At 42.7% G+C, this 12,999-nt stretch overlaps 1 protein-coding gene across 1 annotated transcript in view; it reads right to left on the bottom strand.

Moving 5' to 3' along the window:
• GPAT3 (glycerol-3-phosphate acyltransferase 3) overlaps positions 568-12,999 on the bottom strand; it is a 64,421-nt gene continuing 51,989 nt past the window's right edge. Inside the window, exons 9-13 of the mRNA XM_018049681.1 lie at positions 12,843-12,898; positions 11,722-11,807; positions 10,502-10,630; positions 9,978-10,057; positions 568-1,826 (exon numbers count right to left, since the gene is read on the bottom strand). Coding sequence (XP_017905170.1) covers positions 1,715-1,826; positions 9,978-10,057; positions 10,502-10,630; positions 11,722-11,807; positions 12,843-12,898 — 463 coding nt within the window. The 3' untranslated portion in view covers positions 568-1,714. The remainder of the gene's footprint in view (positions 1,827-9,977; positions 10,058-10,501; positions 10,631-11,721; positions 11,808-12,842; positions 12,899-12,999) is intronic.

Here is a 12,999-nt window from a genome sequence, read left to right as displayed (position 1 = left end):
AAGAAAAGGAAATCTTCTGAGAAAAAAAGAGTCACTGCAACATACAAATTCACTTTTTTGAGGTCAAAGCTTACCATCCAGGAGAGTTTTTTGGGGGTGTGGGGGCAAAGGTTAAAGCAAGAACCAAGGCAAAAGATGGGGGGAAGTGAGAAGAGAAGGCCAGCTGACCGTGATGGTCACCTGTTCACAAATTTTCCTTTGGGATCAAATCCACGTAGCTTGATGAGAAGAATACACACTGATAGTGCTGGGGCAGGCCTGTCTCAAGTTAAGAGAGAAGGGCCTGCGTTCATTTGCAAAACAACCGAAGTCTATGTTTTGCACAAGACAAGGTCCAAGAGTCAGAGTCCAGACAAACTTAGCTTAAAAAAAAAAAGAGGAAAAAAACACACCAAAACCAACGGTCCGTGTTTCTCATTTTCCAGCCGTTGCAATCTGATAAAATCTAACTATATCACTGAAATGAGGAAATAAACAATCCTTGATTGTAATATGAAAAAATTTAACTTACTCAAAATCAAAAGGAGGCAAGGGAGTTGAGGTATGGAGAAAATAACACAACACACGTTTAGAAATATAGAATTCATTTATATTCACCGTAAGACAGTGTCACATTTTGTACACGGTTCCCAGAAGAGAAATAACACCCTGACGGCACTATATTGCTATCAACATTGCTTATGCTGCACAGTCGGGAAACACTGATTTTCCCCTTTAAAAGATTTAAGGCTCAGATTCCAAAAGGTAATTTTACCACTTATTTTCCTGTTTAAGAAAATGGGAAAGTTCTGAACTAAAGGACAAAGGGGTGATGGGGGAGGAACAGCAACACCCACTTCACTCACAACACCCCCACCTCTATTGGTGGTGGTTGTCAGAGGCTCTTCCTCTTTGAAATGTGTTTGGTGACATGGATCAAACAAATCAGCAGATGGGAGAGGCGTCAGGTAGAGATCTTTACTATTGAAACATGGAAAACTAAAAGCTTTATCACCAGTTGCTGGCTAACATAGGTCTATTTGAAAGTCACCTACATATAAATATGCACTCACTATAATGTAGATTCACTTTTCTTTGGTAAAGCTCACCAAATAGGATGTCTCTTCTAACACGCCAGTAAAAAATATTTAATTTCCTTTCAACTTTCAGATCAAGGGGCCACAAAGCTGTCCTTTCTCCTAAAGACTGTCTTCCATTTTTCTTTTCAACCTTGTAGCAGAACAAAACCATGAGAGCCATTTGAACCTAATGTGCAATCCCTGTTTAAGTGATTAAGGAAAGTGGGAAGGGAAGGGCGTGTGAAAACAAATCGTGAACAAAGTTTGGAGTATTTTCTTGAGAACTGCCCTCTCAATGAGGTCCAAACACAATGAGTTTCCAAAGTGTTTTAGAAGAACTTTTTCCAGTACAAATATTTCATTCAATCCACAAGGCCACAGTCATGTCACAAAAGGCAGAATCAGTTCAAACTCAGTACACTGCTTTTCAGTTCATGTGGCTAATGCTGTACCAACAGAAGCCAAAAAGGGCACCGTGGGTTCCACCTCTGGCATGAGGAGGTAGAGACAACCATCCTGCAGAAAGGTTAACAATTAAAAAAAAAAAAGTAAAACAAAACAACACACTCCCTTCCTCCCCCCGCTCAAAAAAAAAAAAAACAATCTCCACCCCTGTTCCATCTCTAAGGACTAGCTCTGGAAAGCATGGATGGCATTCAGTCCAATTCTGACTTGAGAGATCCGTTGCCCACAATCATTTTGCTGTAATTCTTCTGCTGCTCTTCCTTAAAGGCGTCCTTCACCTTGGCTCTCTTCAGCCCTCCATCCCTGAGAACAGAAAGACACATCAATACTCCCAGCAATGATTTCAAAGGGTTACCTCCTCATACATGCTGCACAGTGCCATGGCGCTGAGCAGACGCTCAGAGAGGAGGCGAAGTACCATGGATTCAGAAGCAGAAAGACCCAGATTTCAGTCTCTGCTCTACCGCTTAACCAGACCTGCGTTACTTAAAAGGAAGGAACAATCTCTTTGATGTTTGGTAAGAATTAAGCACAATTTCAAAAGCAGAGACATGACTTTGCCAACAAAGGTCCGTCTAGTCAAGGCTATGGTTTTTCCAGCAGTCATGTATGGATGTGAGAGTTGGACTGTGAAGAAAGCTGAGTGCCAAAGAATTGATGCTTTTGAACTGTGGTGTTGGAGAAGACTCTTGAGAGTCCCTTGGACTGCAAGGAGATCCAACCAGTCCATTCTGAAGGAGATCAGTCCTGGGTGTTCTTTGGAAGGAATGATGCTAAAGCTGAAACTCCAGTACTTTGGCCACCTCATGTGAAGAGTTGACTCATTGGAAAAGACTCTGATGCTGGGAAGGATTGGGGGCAGGAGGAGAACGGGATGACAGAGGATGAGATGGCTGGATGGCATCACTGACTCGATGGACATGAGTTTGAGTGAACTCCGGGAGTTGGTGATGGACAGGGAGGCCTGGCGTGCTGTGATTCATGGGGTCACAAAGAGTCGGACACGACTGAGCAACTGAACTGAATTAAACTGAACTGAGGCACAATTTCACTGCTCAGTTTCTTTTTAGAAGTTAGGGCTGCTATCTTCCATATTTGGACGCTATATTAAAACTCAGACTGTTTCTTTTTCCCCAGGGAAAGCCAAGTACTAGATTTTTTCATCTAAATCGGCCTATGTGTATGTTAGTCGCTCAGTCATGTCCGACTCTTTGCAACCCCGCGGACTGTAGCCCACCAGGCTCCTCTGTCCATGGGATTCTCCAGGCAAGAACACTGGAATGGGTTGCCATTCCCTTCTCCAGGGGATCTTCCCGACCCAGGTATCAAACCCAGGTCTCCTGCATTCCAGGCAGATGCCTTACCGTCTGAGTTACTGGGCTTCCCTGGTCTCACTATAAATACACATATAAGAAATGATGAAGGTGCTATGTGTGCGGGTGGGGGTGGGGGAAATTCCTCAACAAGAAATGTGCTCATGATTCAAATCTAATCCTGTTCTAACAAATCATGTTTTGATTCAAAGTGCTCTACTATAAGTATTGATAATCTTCCATATTCTAAAAGAGACTAAAAATAAATAAAACAAGCAACAAAAACATAAATGGCATTCAACCAATCACAGTGCCTATGTAAGCAGCATTCCTTAATTCAGAGCCTATGAATCTTTGAACTCTCTCTGAGGTGGTAAAAATCAGACCTGCCAGAGTTAAAAGGATTGTGTATGTCTTTCCTCCTTTTGACAATACAAAGAAGCAACATGTTGGAAGACCTGGAAGAAGACTGGATTATCTGGATCCACTCTCTTCTAATCTCACACTTTAGATTTTAATTCCCAGGTCCCATGGACAAGAAAGTGCTTACTTTATACTCTGCCTGTTTAATTTTAACCCAGCTAAGTACGAATGTTTACCAAGTGCTCTCTAATGATGATGGGTGTTTCACAGGTTAGCCAGTGAACTCAATGCCGTGAAGACAGAACTTGACCTACAAACAGAAGACAGCCTGAGTACGCTGTAACGTTCAGGCCTCTAGAGTCAAAACTAAGACATGGTCCACCACGAAGTCCTCAACTTTAAAAATGGACTTTGGCCCACAAATCTTCCAGGGGGTCAGCTGTAGGAAATTTCCATGAAATAAGGTTAGAAGTTGTTATGAGACCTCCAGAATTGTCCACAAGAGCCTCTTTTATCCACAGGAGATGCTTCTCACTATACACAGCATTTAGGGGCTTCCCTGGTACCACTCAACATCTGCTCAAGGACAGATGTTGGTTAACTGACCTGTTGCCTGTTTTGGCTGCTCAAGGAGAGACGTTGCTAATTGACTTGCTGCCTGTTTGGGCCTGGACATCAGAAAAGGAGGAATGGCCTTTCCTCTGGCTCTCCCTCCCTTTCTTAGTTCTTACTCTTCAGAATTCACATAAAAGCAATGTGTGCAGTGCTTAGTGGCTCAATCAAGTCCAATTCTTTGTGACCCCATGGACTGTAGCCCACCAGGCTTCTCTGTCCGTGGGGATTCTCCAGGCAAGAATACTGGAGTGGGTTGCCATCCCCTCCTCCAGGGGATCTTTCCAACCCAGGGATCAAACCCAGGTCTCCCACATTGCAGGTGGATTCTTTACTGTCTGAGCCACCAGGAAAGCCCAAGAATACCGGAGTGGGTAGCCTATCCCATCTCCAGGGGATCTTCCCAACACAGGAATCAAACCGGGGCCTCCTGCATTTGTAGGCAGATTCTTTACCAGCTGAGCTACCAATTCAGTTCAGTCGTTCAGTCATGTCCGACTCTTTGTGACCCCATGGACTGCAGCACGCCTAGCTTCTCTGTCCATCACCAATTCCCAGAGCTTACTCAAACTCATGTCCATCGAGTTGGTGATGCCATCCAGCTTGGTTGGTAAGAACTAAGAAGGGGAGGGAGGACCAGAGGAAAGGCCATTCCTCCTTTTCTGGGGTCCAGGCCAAAATAGGCAACAAATCACTTTAGCGACATCTGTCCTTGAAAATCTTGAGCATCTCCCTTCTAAAGAAAGTAAAAGTGAAGTCACTCAGTGAGGTCCAACTCTTTGCGATCCCATGGGCTGTAGCCTACCAGGTTCCTCCATCCATTTCCCTCTCCAGGGGATCTGCCTGCCCCAGGGATAGAACCTGAGTCTCCTGCATTGCAGGCAGATGCTTTACTATCTAAGCCACTGCTCTAAGCACTCCAACTGTGACTCGTCACCCCCTAGAGACTTCAAAGTTTTATTCAATTCCCCTTTGCAATGGCAGGAGAGCTTAGTTCTTAAGGAGGGTAGCAGCTGAATATAAAGCCAGTTTAAGATGATGCAATTGAGGACTTCCCTGGTGATCCAGTGGTTAAGAATCTACCGGTCAATGCAAGGGACACAGGTTAGGTCCCTGGTCTGGGAGGATCCCACATACCGAGGGGCAACTAAGCCGTGCACTGAACTACTGAGCCCATGTGCTGCAACTACTGAAGCCTGTGAGCCTAGAGCCCATCCTCTGTCTCAACTACAGATTGGCACTTGCCAAGAGCATTTGCCACTCGCTGGAAGAAGCACAAGCTGGAATCAAGATTGCCGGGAGAAATCTCAGTAACCTCAGATATGCAGATGACACCACCCTTATGGCAGAAAGTGAAGAGGAACTCAAAAGTCTCTTGATGAAAGTGAAAGAGGACAGTGAAAAAGTTGGCTTAAAGCTCAACATTCAGAAAACTAAGATCATGGCATCTGGTCCCATCACTTCATGGGAAATACATGGGGAAACAGTGGGAACAGTGTCAGACTTAATTTTGGGGGGCTCCAAAATCACTGCAGATGGTGATTGCAGCCATGAAATTAAAAGACGCTTACTCCTTGGAAGGAAAGTTATGACCAACCTAGACAGCATATTAAAAAGCTGAGACATTACTTTGTCAACAAAGGCCCATCTAGTTAAGGTTATGGTTTTTCCTGTGGTCATGTATGTATGCGAGAGTTGGACTGTGAAGAAAGCTGAGCACCAAAGAATTGATGCTTTTGAACTGTGGTGTTGGAGAAGACTCTTGAGAGTCCCTTGGACTCCAAGGAGATCCAACCAGTCCATTCTAAAGGAGATCAGTCCTGGGTGTTCTTTGGAAGGACTGATGTTAAAGCTGAAACTCCAGTACTTTGGCCACCTCATGCAAAGAGCTGACTCACTGGAAAATACTCTGATGCTGGGAGGGATTGGGGGCAGGAGGAGAAGGGGACGACAGAGGATGAGATGGCTGGATGGCACCACCGACTTGATGGACATGGGTTTGGATGAACTCTGGGAGTTGGTGATGGACAGGGAGGCCTGGTGTGCTGCAATTCATGGGGTCGCAAGAGTCGGACACGACTGAGCAACTAAACTGAACTGAAGTGAACAACAACAAGAGCATTTGCCATCTGCCTCTGAGGAGCCTGAACCCTGTGCTGCTGCAGCTGTTGACACTCAACAACCCCTGAGGGAGTTTAGGGTGGACAGCGAGGCACTCTGTGTTCCACGGAATCTGACAGAACAGGCCTTTAGATAGTTAGATATTTTCAGGAACTGATTTCATGATCCCAATCTTTGCATCTCTTCATATCTAGAAAATCTAAAAGTCCCTTCATGATGACATCAGCTCTTCATGACGAGCAGGAAGCCTTTTGTAAAGTGCTTGATTCACCAAAATCTTATATATTGACCTTCCCCCACTACCTCTTTGGAGTAGTCTCTCAGAGCAGTCTGAGGTACTGTCTCCTGGGCTACAGTCCTCATTTCACCCTAAGTAAAACTTAACTTGCAACTCTCACGTAGTACATCTTTTTAAATTGACATCTGCAACAAGAGAAGCCACTGCAATGAGAAATTCATACCCCGTTACTAGAGAGACCCCCTACTCACCACAACTAAAGAAAGCCCACCTGCGGCAACAAGCTAACAGAGCCAAAAATAAATAAATTTTAAAAATAGTCACCTAATAATTTTTAAAAAGATGTTTCAATTAAGTTCTCATTTAATCTGGGGTGGGGGGAAGAATCTAGACATGTTAATTCATACCCAACAGATGAATGACAAATACAACCAGAAAGGCAGTGAACTTATTTTCTTTTAAAAGAAGAGTCTAGGTAATTAAAAGTAACTTTTTTGTTATAAAACTGCAGATAGCCTGATAAAAGGCAATTTTAAAACTATGAGGATCATTTCTGCCATTCTGTTCAAGCCAACCTGGCTGAGGACAGTCTGTCCTGGAGCTAACTCCCTTAGGCTCTTTTTGTTTCTCAAGGCTTTCTTCCTTTTCTTGGTATCTGAGGCTACAGATCCAAAGCGCTAAGCTTTTCAAAATGGCTTCAGGGCAGGAACAGGGTTAGGATGTCAAATAAAAGGAAGGGGGATAAAGAATAAAAAACAATGGACGAGGAAGAGGAAGCCAGTTATACATATGAACATGGGTCACTAAGACATCTGTAAACTGGAGCATTGGTAAGTCTGTTCATTTTGTGATGGCAGTGATAAGGATAGAATAGGATACTTGCACAGGTAGTTGTAAAGGTCCCAGCAGGGGACTGTAGATAGATACAGAATCCGAGGAAACTTTGGGAGACTTGATTGCTCAAGAAAGGTCCATCTAGTCAAAGTTATGGTTTTTCCAGTAGTCATGTACAGATATGAGAGTTGAACCATAAAGAAGGCGGAGCACCAAAGAACTGATGCTTTCAAATTGTGCTAGAAAAGACTCGTGAGAGTCCCTTGGACTGCAGATCAAACCAGTCAATCCTAAAGGAAATCAACCCTGAATATACCCCAATACTTTGGTCACCTGATGCAAAGAGCTGACTCATTGGAAAAAACCCTCATGCTGGGAAAGACTGAGGGCAGGAGAAGAAGGGGGCGACAGAGAATGAGATTGTTGGTTGGCATCGCCAACTCAATGGACATGAGTTTGAGCAAATTCTGGGAGATAGGGAGGGACAGGGAAGCCTGGAGTGCTGCAGTTAGTGGGATCACAAAGAGTCAGACATGCTGAGGGACTAAACAACAACGGGTAGTTGTAAAGGTCTGGGACTATAGATAGAGAAACTTTGGAAATTTTGGGAGACCACTGTAAGTTAATGATTGCTCAAGAAAATATGGGATTATCATGGAGTGAAGCAGGCTTGTTTTCCTATAAAGCCATAAATAAAAAGCATGAGACATTCCCCAGGTCATTAGGTGAAAGAAAAACATTACCACCCTTCTACTGATTTGAGTAAGCTATGATAGTCCCAGTTTGACCTCGTAGGGTCACACACTCTCCTGACCGATACAAAGGAGGCGCTAATGATGTAAGCCTGACCTCTACTCAGAGAAGACAGTCTTTTCCTCTCCCTCATTTTCCTTTGATTATAAAATTGTAGACCACTTAAATTGTGGGACAGGCAACCCGCCCGTTTGCATTTCCTCAGCTGTCCTATAGTAACATATCTACTTTTTGCCTCTTACTGAATTTCTTCTGCACTGAGACACAAAGTACCTGAGCCTCAGTAACCCCAGACATCAGGTGAGTGATTCTAGTTAAAAGACCATGGGCTCAAGCCCCAATCTAGGTTTAGACGGGGTTCAAGTCCCAGCCATGTGGACTGAAGTCCCACTCTGGGTCACCTGGTTTCAGTAGGATGTCTGCAATTTAGTTTCACATATTCCAGTTTAGAGAGTGTAATAAGAATGTTAGTCCTAACCTATCTTAACCATAGTTCAGGGAGTTGCCCTAAATCAAGAACTCGTAGCCCCAGAGCAGTCAGCCAGGCATTTAATCAGAAGGCCACCCTCCAGAGGTGCCACAATAAGGCTTCCACTATCTTGATCTCCCACCAAGTTTCCAAGCTTTGTTAATTAGCATAGTGAATTTAGAAATGTGTTTTCACTGCAGAAGTTAGTGGCTTGTTAATTAGACTTTTCCTGGGTGAAATTAGTTGTGTTCAAGATACGTGAATTGATGAAATTATTTTAGAGATATTCCCCACCCTTGCATTAAAGGATATAAGAATCCAGGCAGCCCTTCTTCCATAGGCTTAATCCCTAAGCAGTTCTGGGTCCCTCTGCCGGTTCAGAAGGTTTTGGCTGCCTAGCTGACAGCCTGACTTGGCTAGCCACATCCTGCTCCAAGACACTCCCAAAATTGCCTCTAGTGAACTTCTCATGTCAAGTGTTTTCAAAACACCAAATAGATAGATAGCAGGGACTTTATTAAACACACAGGACTTAATGAATGGACTGTTTTTGTGCTAAATATGCTAATACAGTGTGTGTATATACAAATTTAATCTCCCATTATAACCTAGGGATATTCAACCCTCACTGACACAGGCTAAATGTTTGTATGTGCCCCCCAAAATTCAGGTACTGAAGCCCTAACCTTCAATAATACAGCATTTGGAGATGGAGCTTTGGGGAGCCAGTTAGGTATGGATGAGGTCATCAGGGATGGGCCCTCAAGACAGGAACAGTGCCCATGTAAGAAGACACACCAGAGAGCTTCCAGCCTTCAGCACTGTGACAAAATAAATTTCTGTTGCTTAAGCCACCCAATCTATGGGAGCTTCTTCTGGCAGCTTGATCAGATTAACACTCTCACCTATATTCTTTCTTAAAAAAACACAAAACTAAAGCCATAGATATCCATACTTAAAATATTTCACTTATTTCCTGTCAAGTTTTTAAGTTTTCTTTAATATAATTACAGCTGGAGATAAATAAAAACAAGTTTGTAAGTTGCCCCCTGCTTCAAAGATCCATTTCCCTCAAATCCAATCCCACTTCCTTCTTCAGTGAAAGATCCCTAAACTTTAGCTAAACATATGGCCAAGCAGGAGGTTCCCTGGTGGCTCTGACAGTACAGAGTCTGCCTGCAATGGAGACCCGGGTTTGATCCCTGGGTCGGGAAGATCCCCTGGAGAAAGAAATGGCAACCCACTCCAGTACTCTTGCCTGGAGAATTACATGGACAGAGGAGCCTGGCAAGCCCCAGTTCATGGGGTTGCAAAGAGTGGGATGTGGCTGAGCCACTATTGTGGCCAAGTGGAACAAAGACTACATTTCTGAGCCTCCTCTGCAGCAAGGTGTTATCACGTGACTTGAGTTCAAGTCAACAGATAGAAGTGGAAGTGGTATGTCCAACTTCCAGCTTTTGCTCATAAACATATGAACGCATCCTTCTTGTTTTAGTTCTTCCCTGCTAGTCATGTTATTGTACTCACTGGGCAGTCATCTTGGACCATACTGAGGATGGAAGATCAATACAAAATGAGCTGTTGTACCAGTCTAGGCTGCCTATGATGAAGTATGGGAGACAAAATTCTATCTTATTTAAGCCATCGTTATGCTGTATAAACCACTGTCAATGTCAGCTAAACCTCCAGCTAACAAGCATAATAAATGACATCTTTTTTTTAAGTAATAATACTTCTGAAAAATTTCTTACCAAGGAAGCTCAGTCAATCCTCCTTGTACAGCAATAGCAGACTTAACCCTGTTAGCAAACTGGACTGCGTCTTCTCCTTCCTGGAATAAAAAATTACCAGTACACCCTGAAGATAGAGTTCTCAAACAATGCTTTCAAATGTCTCACAATTACTTAGATTTGTTTTAAAGTATAATGTTCACATTTTTAACTCAAATATGCTCTGTTCTGAATTATAGCAAATATCATTTGTCCATCAAGAAAATGCAGTGCTGTTTTTGCTTAATATCTTTATCACATATATATTTTATGCTCTTTACTAGACTTATTCAAGATACAACATTCTACAGTATCTGTAGGTTCAATAAACCAACAACAATGGTAAAAACTATTATGGAAAAGAATTCTCCTGATCTAAAACCAGCGTGACTTTGCAGAGCGCTAGATACATTTTTTTAATGACTCTTTTGCTGAGAAAGCAGAAAGTCCAACTTCAACTGATGCTGTCACCTAATTAGATAAAGCACCTGTTATTTATGCAATACCTCTCTGGTCATGGGGGGCATGTACCACACGTCACAGACGATGGCCCAGCTGGTCATCACTCGAAGCAGGTAGCTCACAATGTTGTATTTACTACTGTTCCAAAACGCATCACCAAACTGAGGATTGTACTGAGAAAAGAGAAAAGAAAATGCATTCTAGTTAGGAATTAAATGGCAGCTTCTCTTCTACATGTCAGTACGTGATAGGCCAAACATCTATCAGACCTGCCCAACTCCAAAAAAAAAAAAAAAAGAAGCTACTTTACTTGATCCAAAGTAAAGTAAAGTAAAAGTAAAATAAAGGATCCAAAGAGCAAACAAGATGTAGAAAACAACCTATGGTTACCAGGGGGTAAAGGAGGGGATGGATAAATTGGTAGACTGAGATTGACATAAACACACTACTATATATAAAACAGATAACTAATAAGGACCTACTATATAGCACAGGGAAGTCTACTCAATACTCTGTAACAGCCTATACGGGAAAAGAATCTAAAAGACTGGATATATGTATAACTGAGTAGATTCACTTTGCGGAACACCTGAAACACAGCCTGTAAATCAACTATATTCTAATGAAACTTTTAACAAAAGAAAAGAAACAAAATAAAGAATAAACCAGGCCAGGAAAACTCCCCTGACTAGAGCCTCAGAGCACTTAGACTGGAGGGTGACATGATTGACATGATTCTTAAATATCTGTCTACCCACTTCACTGGAAGGTGGGTGAAAGTAGGAATAGTATCTGATTGCTTATCACAGTGTCCTCAGTAGGCAGACACTGGCTTGGCACATAGTATCCCCCTACCACTACATACCTATATCCATATCAATAGACAGAAAAAGGGATCAAGCAAATGGGACAAATGTAAACAACGGGTGGATATGAATAAAGAGCACACGCTCAGTCGTGCCCAACTCTTTGTGACCCCATGAACTGTGTAGCCCATGAGCCTCCACTGTCCATGGAATTGTCCAGGCAAGAATACTGCAGGGGGTTGCCACTTCCTTCCCCAGGGGATCCTCCCAACTCAGGGATTGAACTCATGTCTCCTGCATTGCAGGAAGATTCTTTACCATCTGAGCAACTAGGGAAGCAAAGAGCACACAAGTATTCCATATTTTTGCAAATCTTAAGTTTGAAATTATATCAAAATAAAGTGACCAAGTCACTGTCTTTGGCAGGGAGGGGTGTGAGAGTGGATAATCTGTCTTACCTTAATGGCAACTGGATGGATGGTTCCTCCAATTTCAAAGCTTCCTTTTTTAAACATCATGACTGAAGTATTGTTGATACAAGTTCCTATAAGGACATTGGTAGGGAGTGAATTAAAGCAGTCAATTTAAAAAGGAAATATTTTGTTATAAATAATTTAAAATATTCAGGTCACATCAAAATTACAGACTTTTTAAAAATTACAGATATTTTAAATGCTATCATTTTACAAATTAACTCCTGTTTAAGTAGTAGTAATTCAACAGTTCTAAGCAGGTTTAACTAGAGACAGAAATGGCAACCCACTCCAGTACTCTTGCCTGGAAAATCCCATGGGCGGAGGACCCTGGAAGGCTGCAGTCCATGGGGTTGCGAAGAATGACTTCACTTTCACTTTTCGCTTTCATGCTTTGGAGAAGGAAATGGCAACCCACTCCAGTGTTCTTGCCTAGAGAATCCCAGGGACAGGGGAGCCTGGTGGGCTGCCGTCTATGGGGTCACACAGAGTCAGACACGACTGAAGCGACTTAGCAGCAGCAGCAGCAAGCAGGTTTAACAACAAATTTTACTTTATTGTTGACTACTCTAGAGATACAATTTCTTCACAACAGATGGCAACTTCAATATATTTTAAAATAAGAACCTTTATAAAGTTATGGACAATACCTATCTAAGTTCATTAAAAGTGGAATTGTTAGTCATTCAGTCATGTCCAACTCTTTGGGGCCCCATGGACTGTAGCCGCCAGGCTCCTCTGTCCACGGAATTCTCCAGCCAAGAATACTGGAGTCGGTTGCCATTTCCTTCTCCAGAGGATCTTCCCAACCCAGGGATCGAACCCGAGTCTCCTGCATTACAGGCAGATTCTTCACCATCTGAACCACCAGGGAAGTCCATCAAACTTTATTACCCAGAAACAAGTTCTGAGATCAAAAAGGTACCATGACTTCCATCAAACCTCATAAGAAAGCAGCGAATTACTGGCTCAGAGAGGCCATGCCTTTGCTAAAGGACAGCAGAAATCTGGACTAAGAATGCCAGCTTCAGAACAATCCAGCTCCCTGTATACTTTGGGTACCTGTTGTTATCAACCATAGCTTGGTAAGCAATACCACTTCTCACCTTCAGGAAAGATTAATATGGGTAATTCTTTCTTATGAGCAATATGTTCTTTTAGTCTGTGAAGAAAAATAAAGGATCTAAATTAGACCTTCGAAAAGAGAGAGGTGGGAATCCTCTTTGGTATCTTTTCTCTTAGGTTCAATTAAATCATGCAAAT

The sequence above is a fragment of the Capra hircus genome, chromosome 6, assembly GCF_001704415.2.
Source record: "Capra hircus breed San Clemente chromosome 6, ASM170441v1, whole genome shotgun sequence".
Classification (NCBI taxonomy): domain Eukaryota; kingdom Metazoa; phylum Chordata; class Mammalia; order Artiodactyla; family Bovidae; genus Capra; species Capra hircus.
Note: the sequence above shows the minus strand (reverse complement) of the source record. Positions and strands in the feature narration are given on the sequence as shown.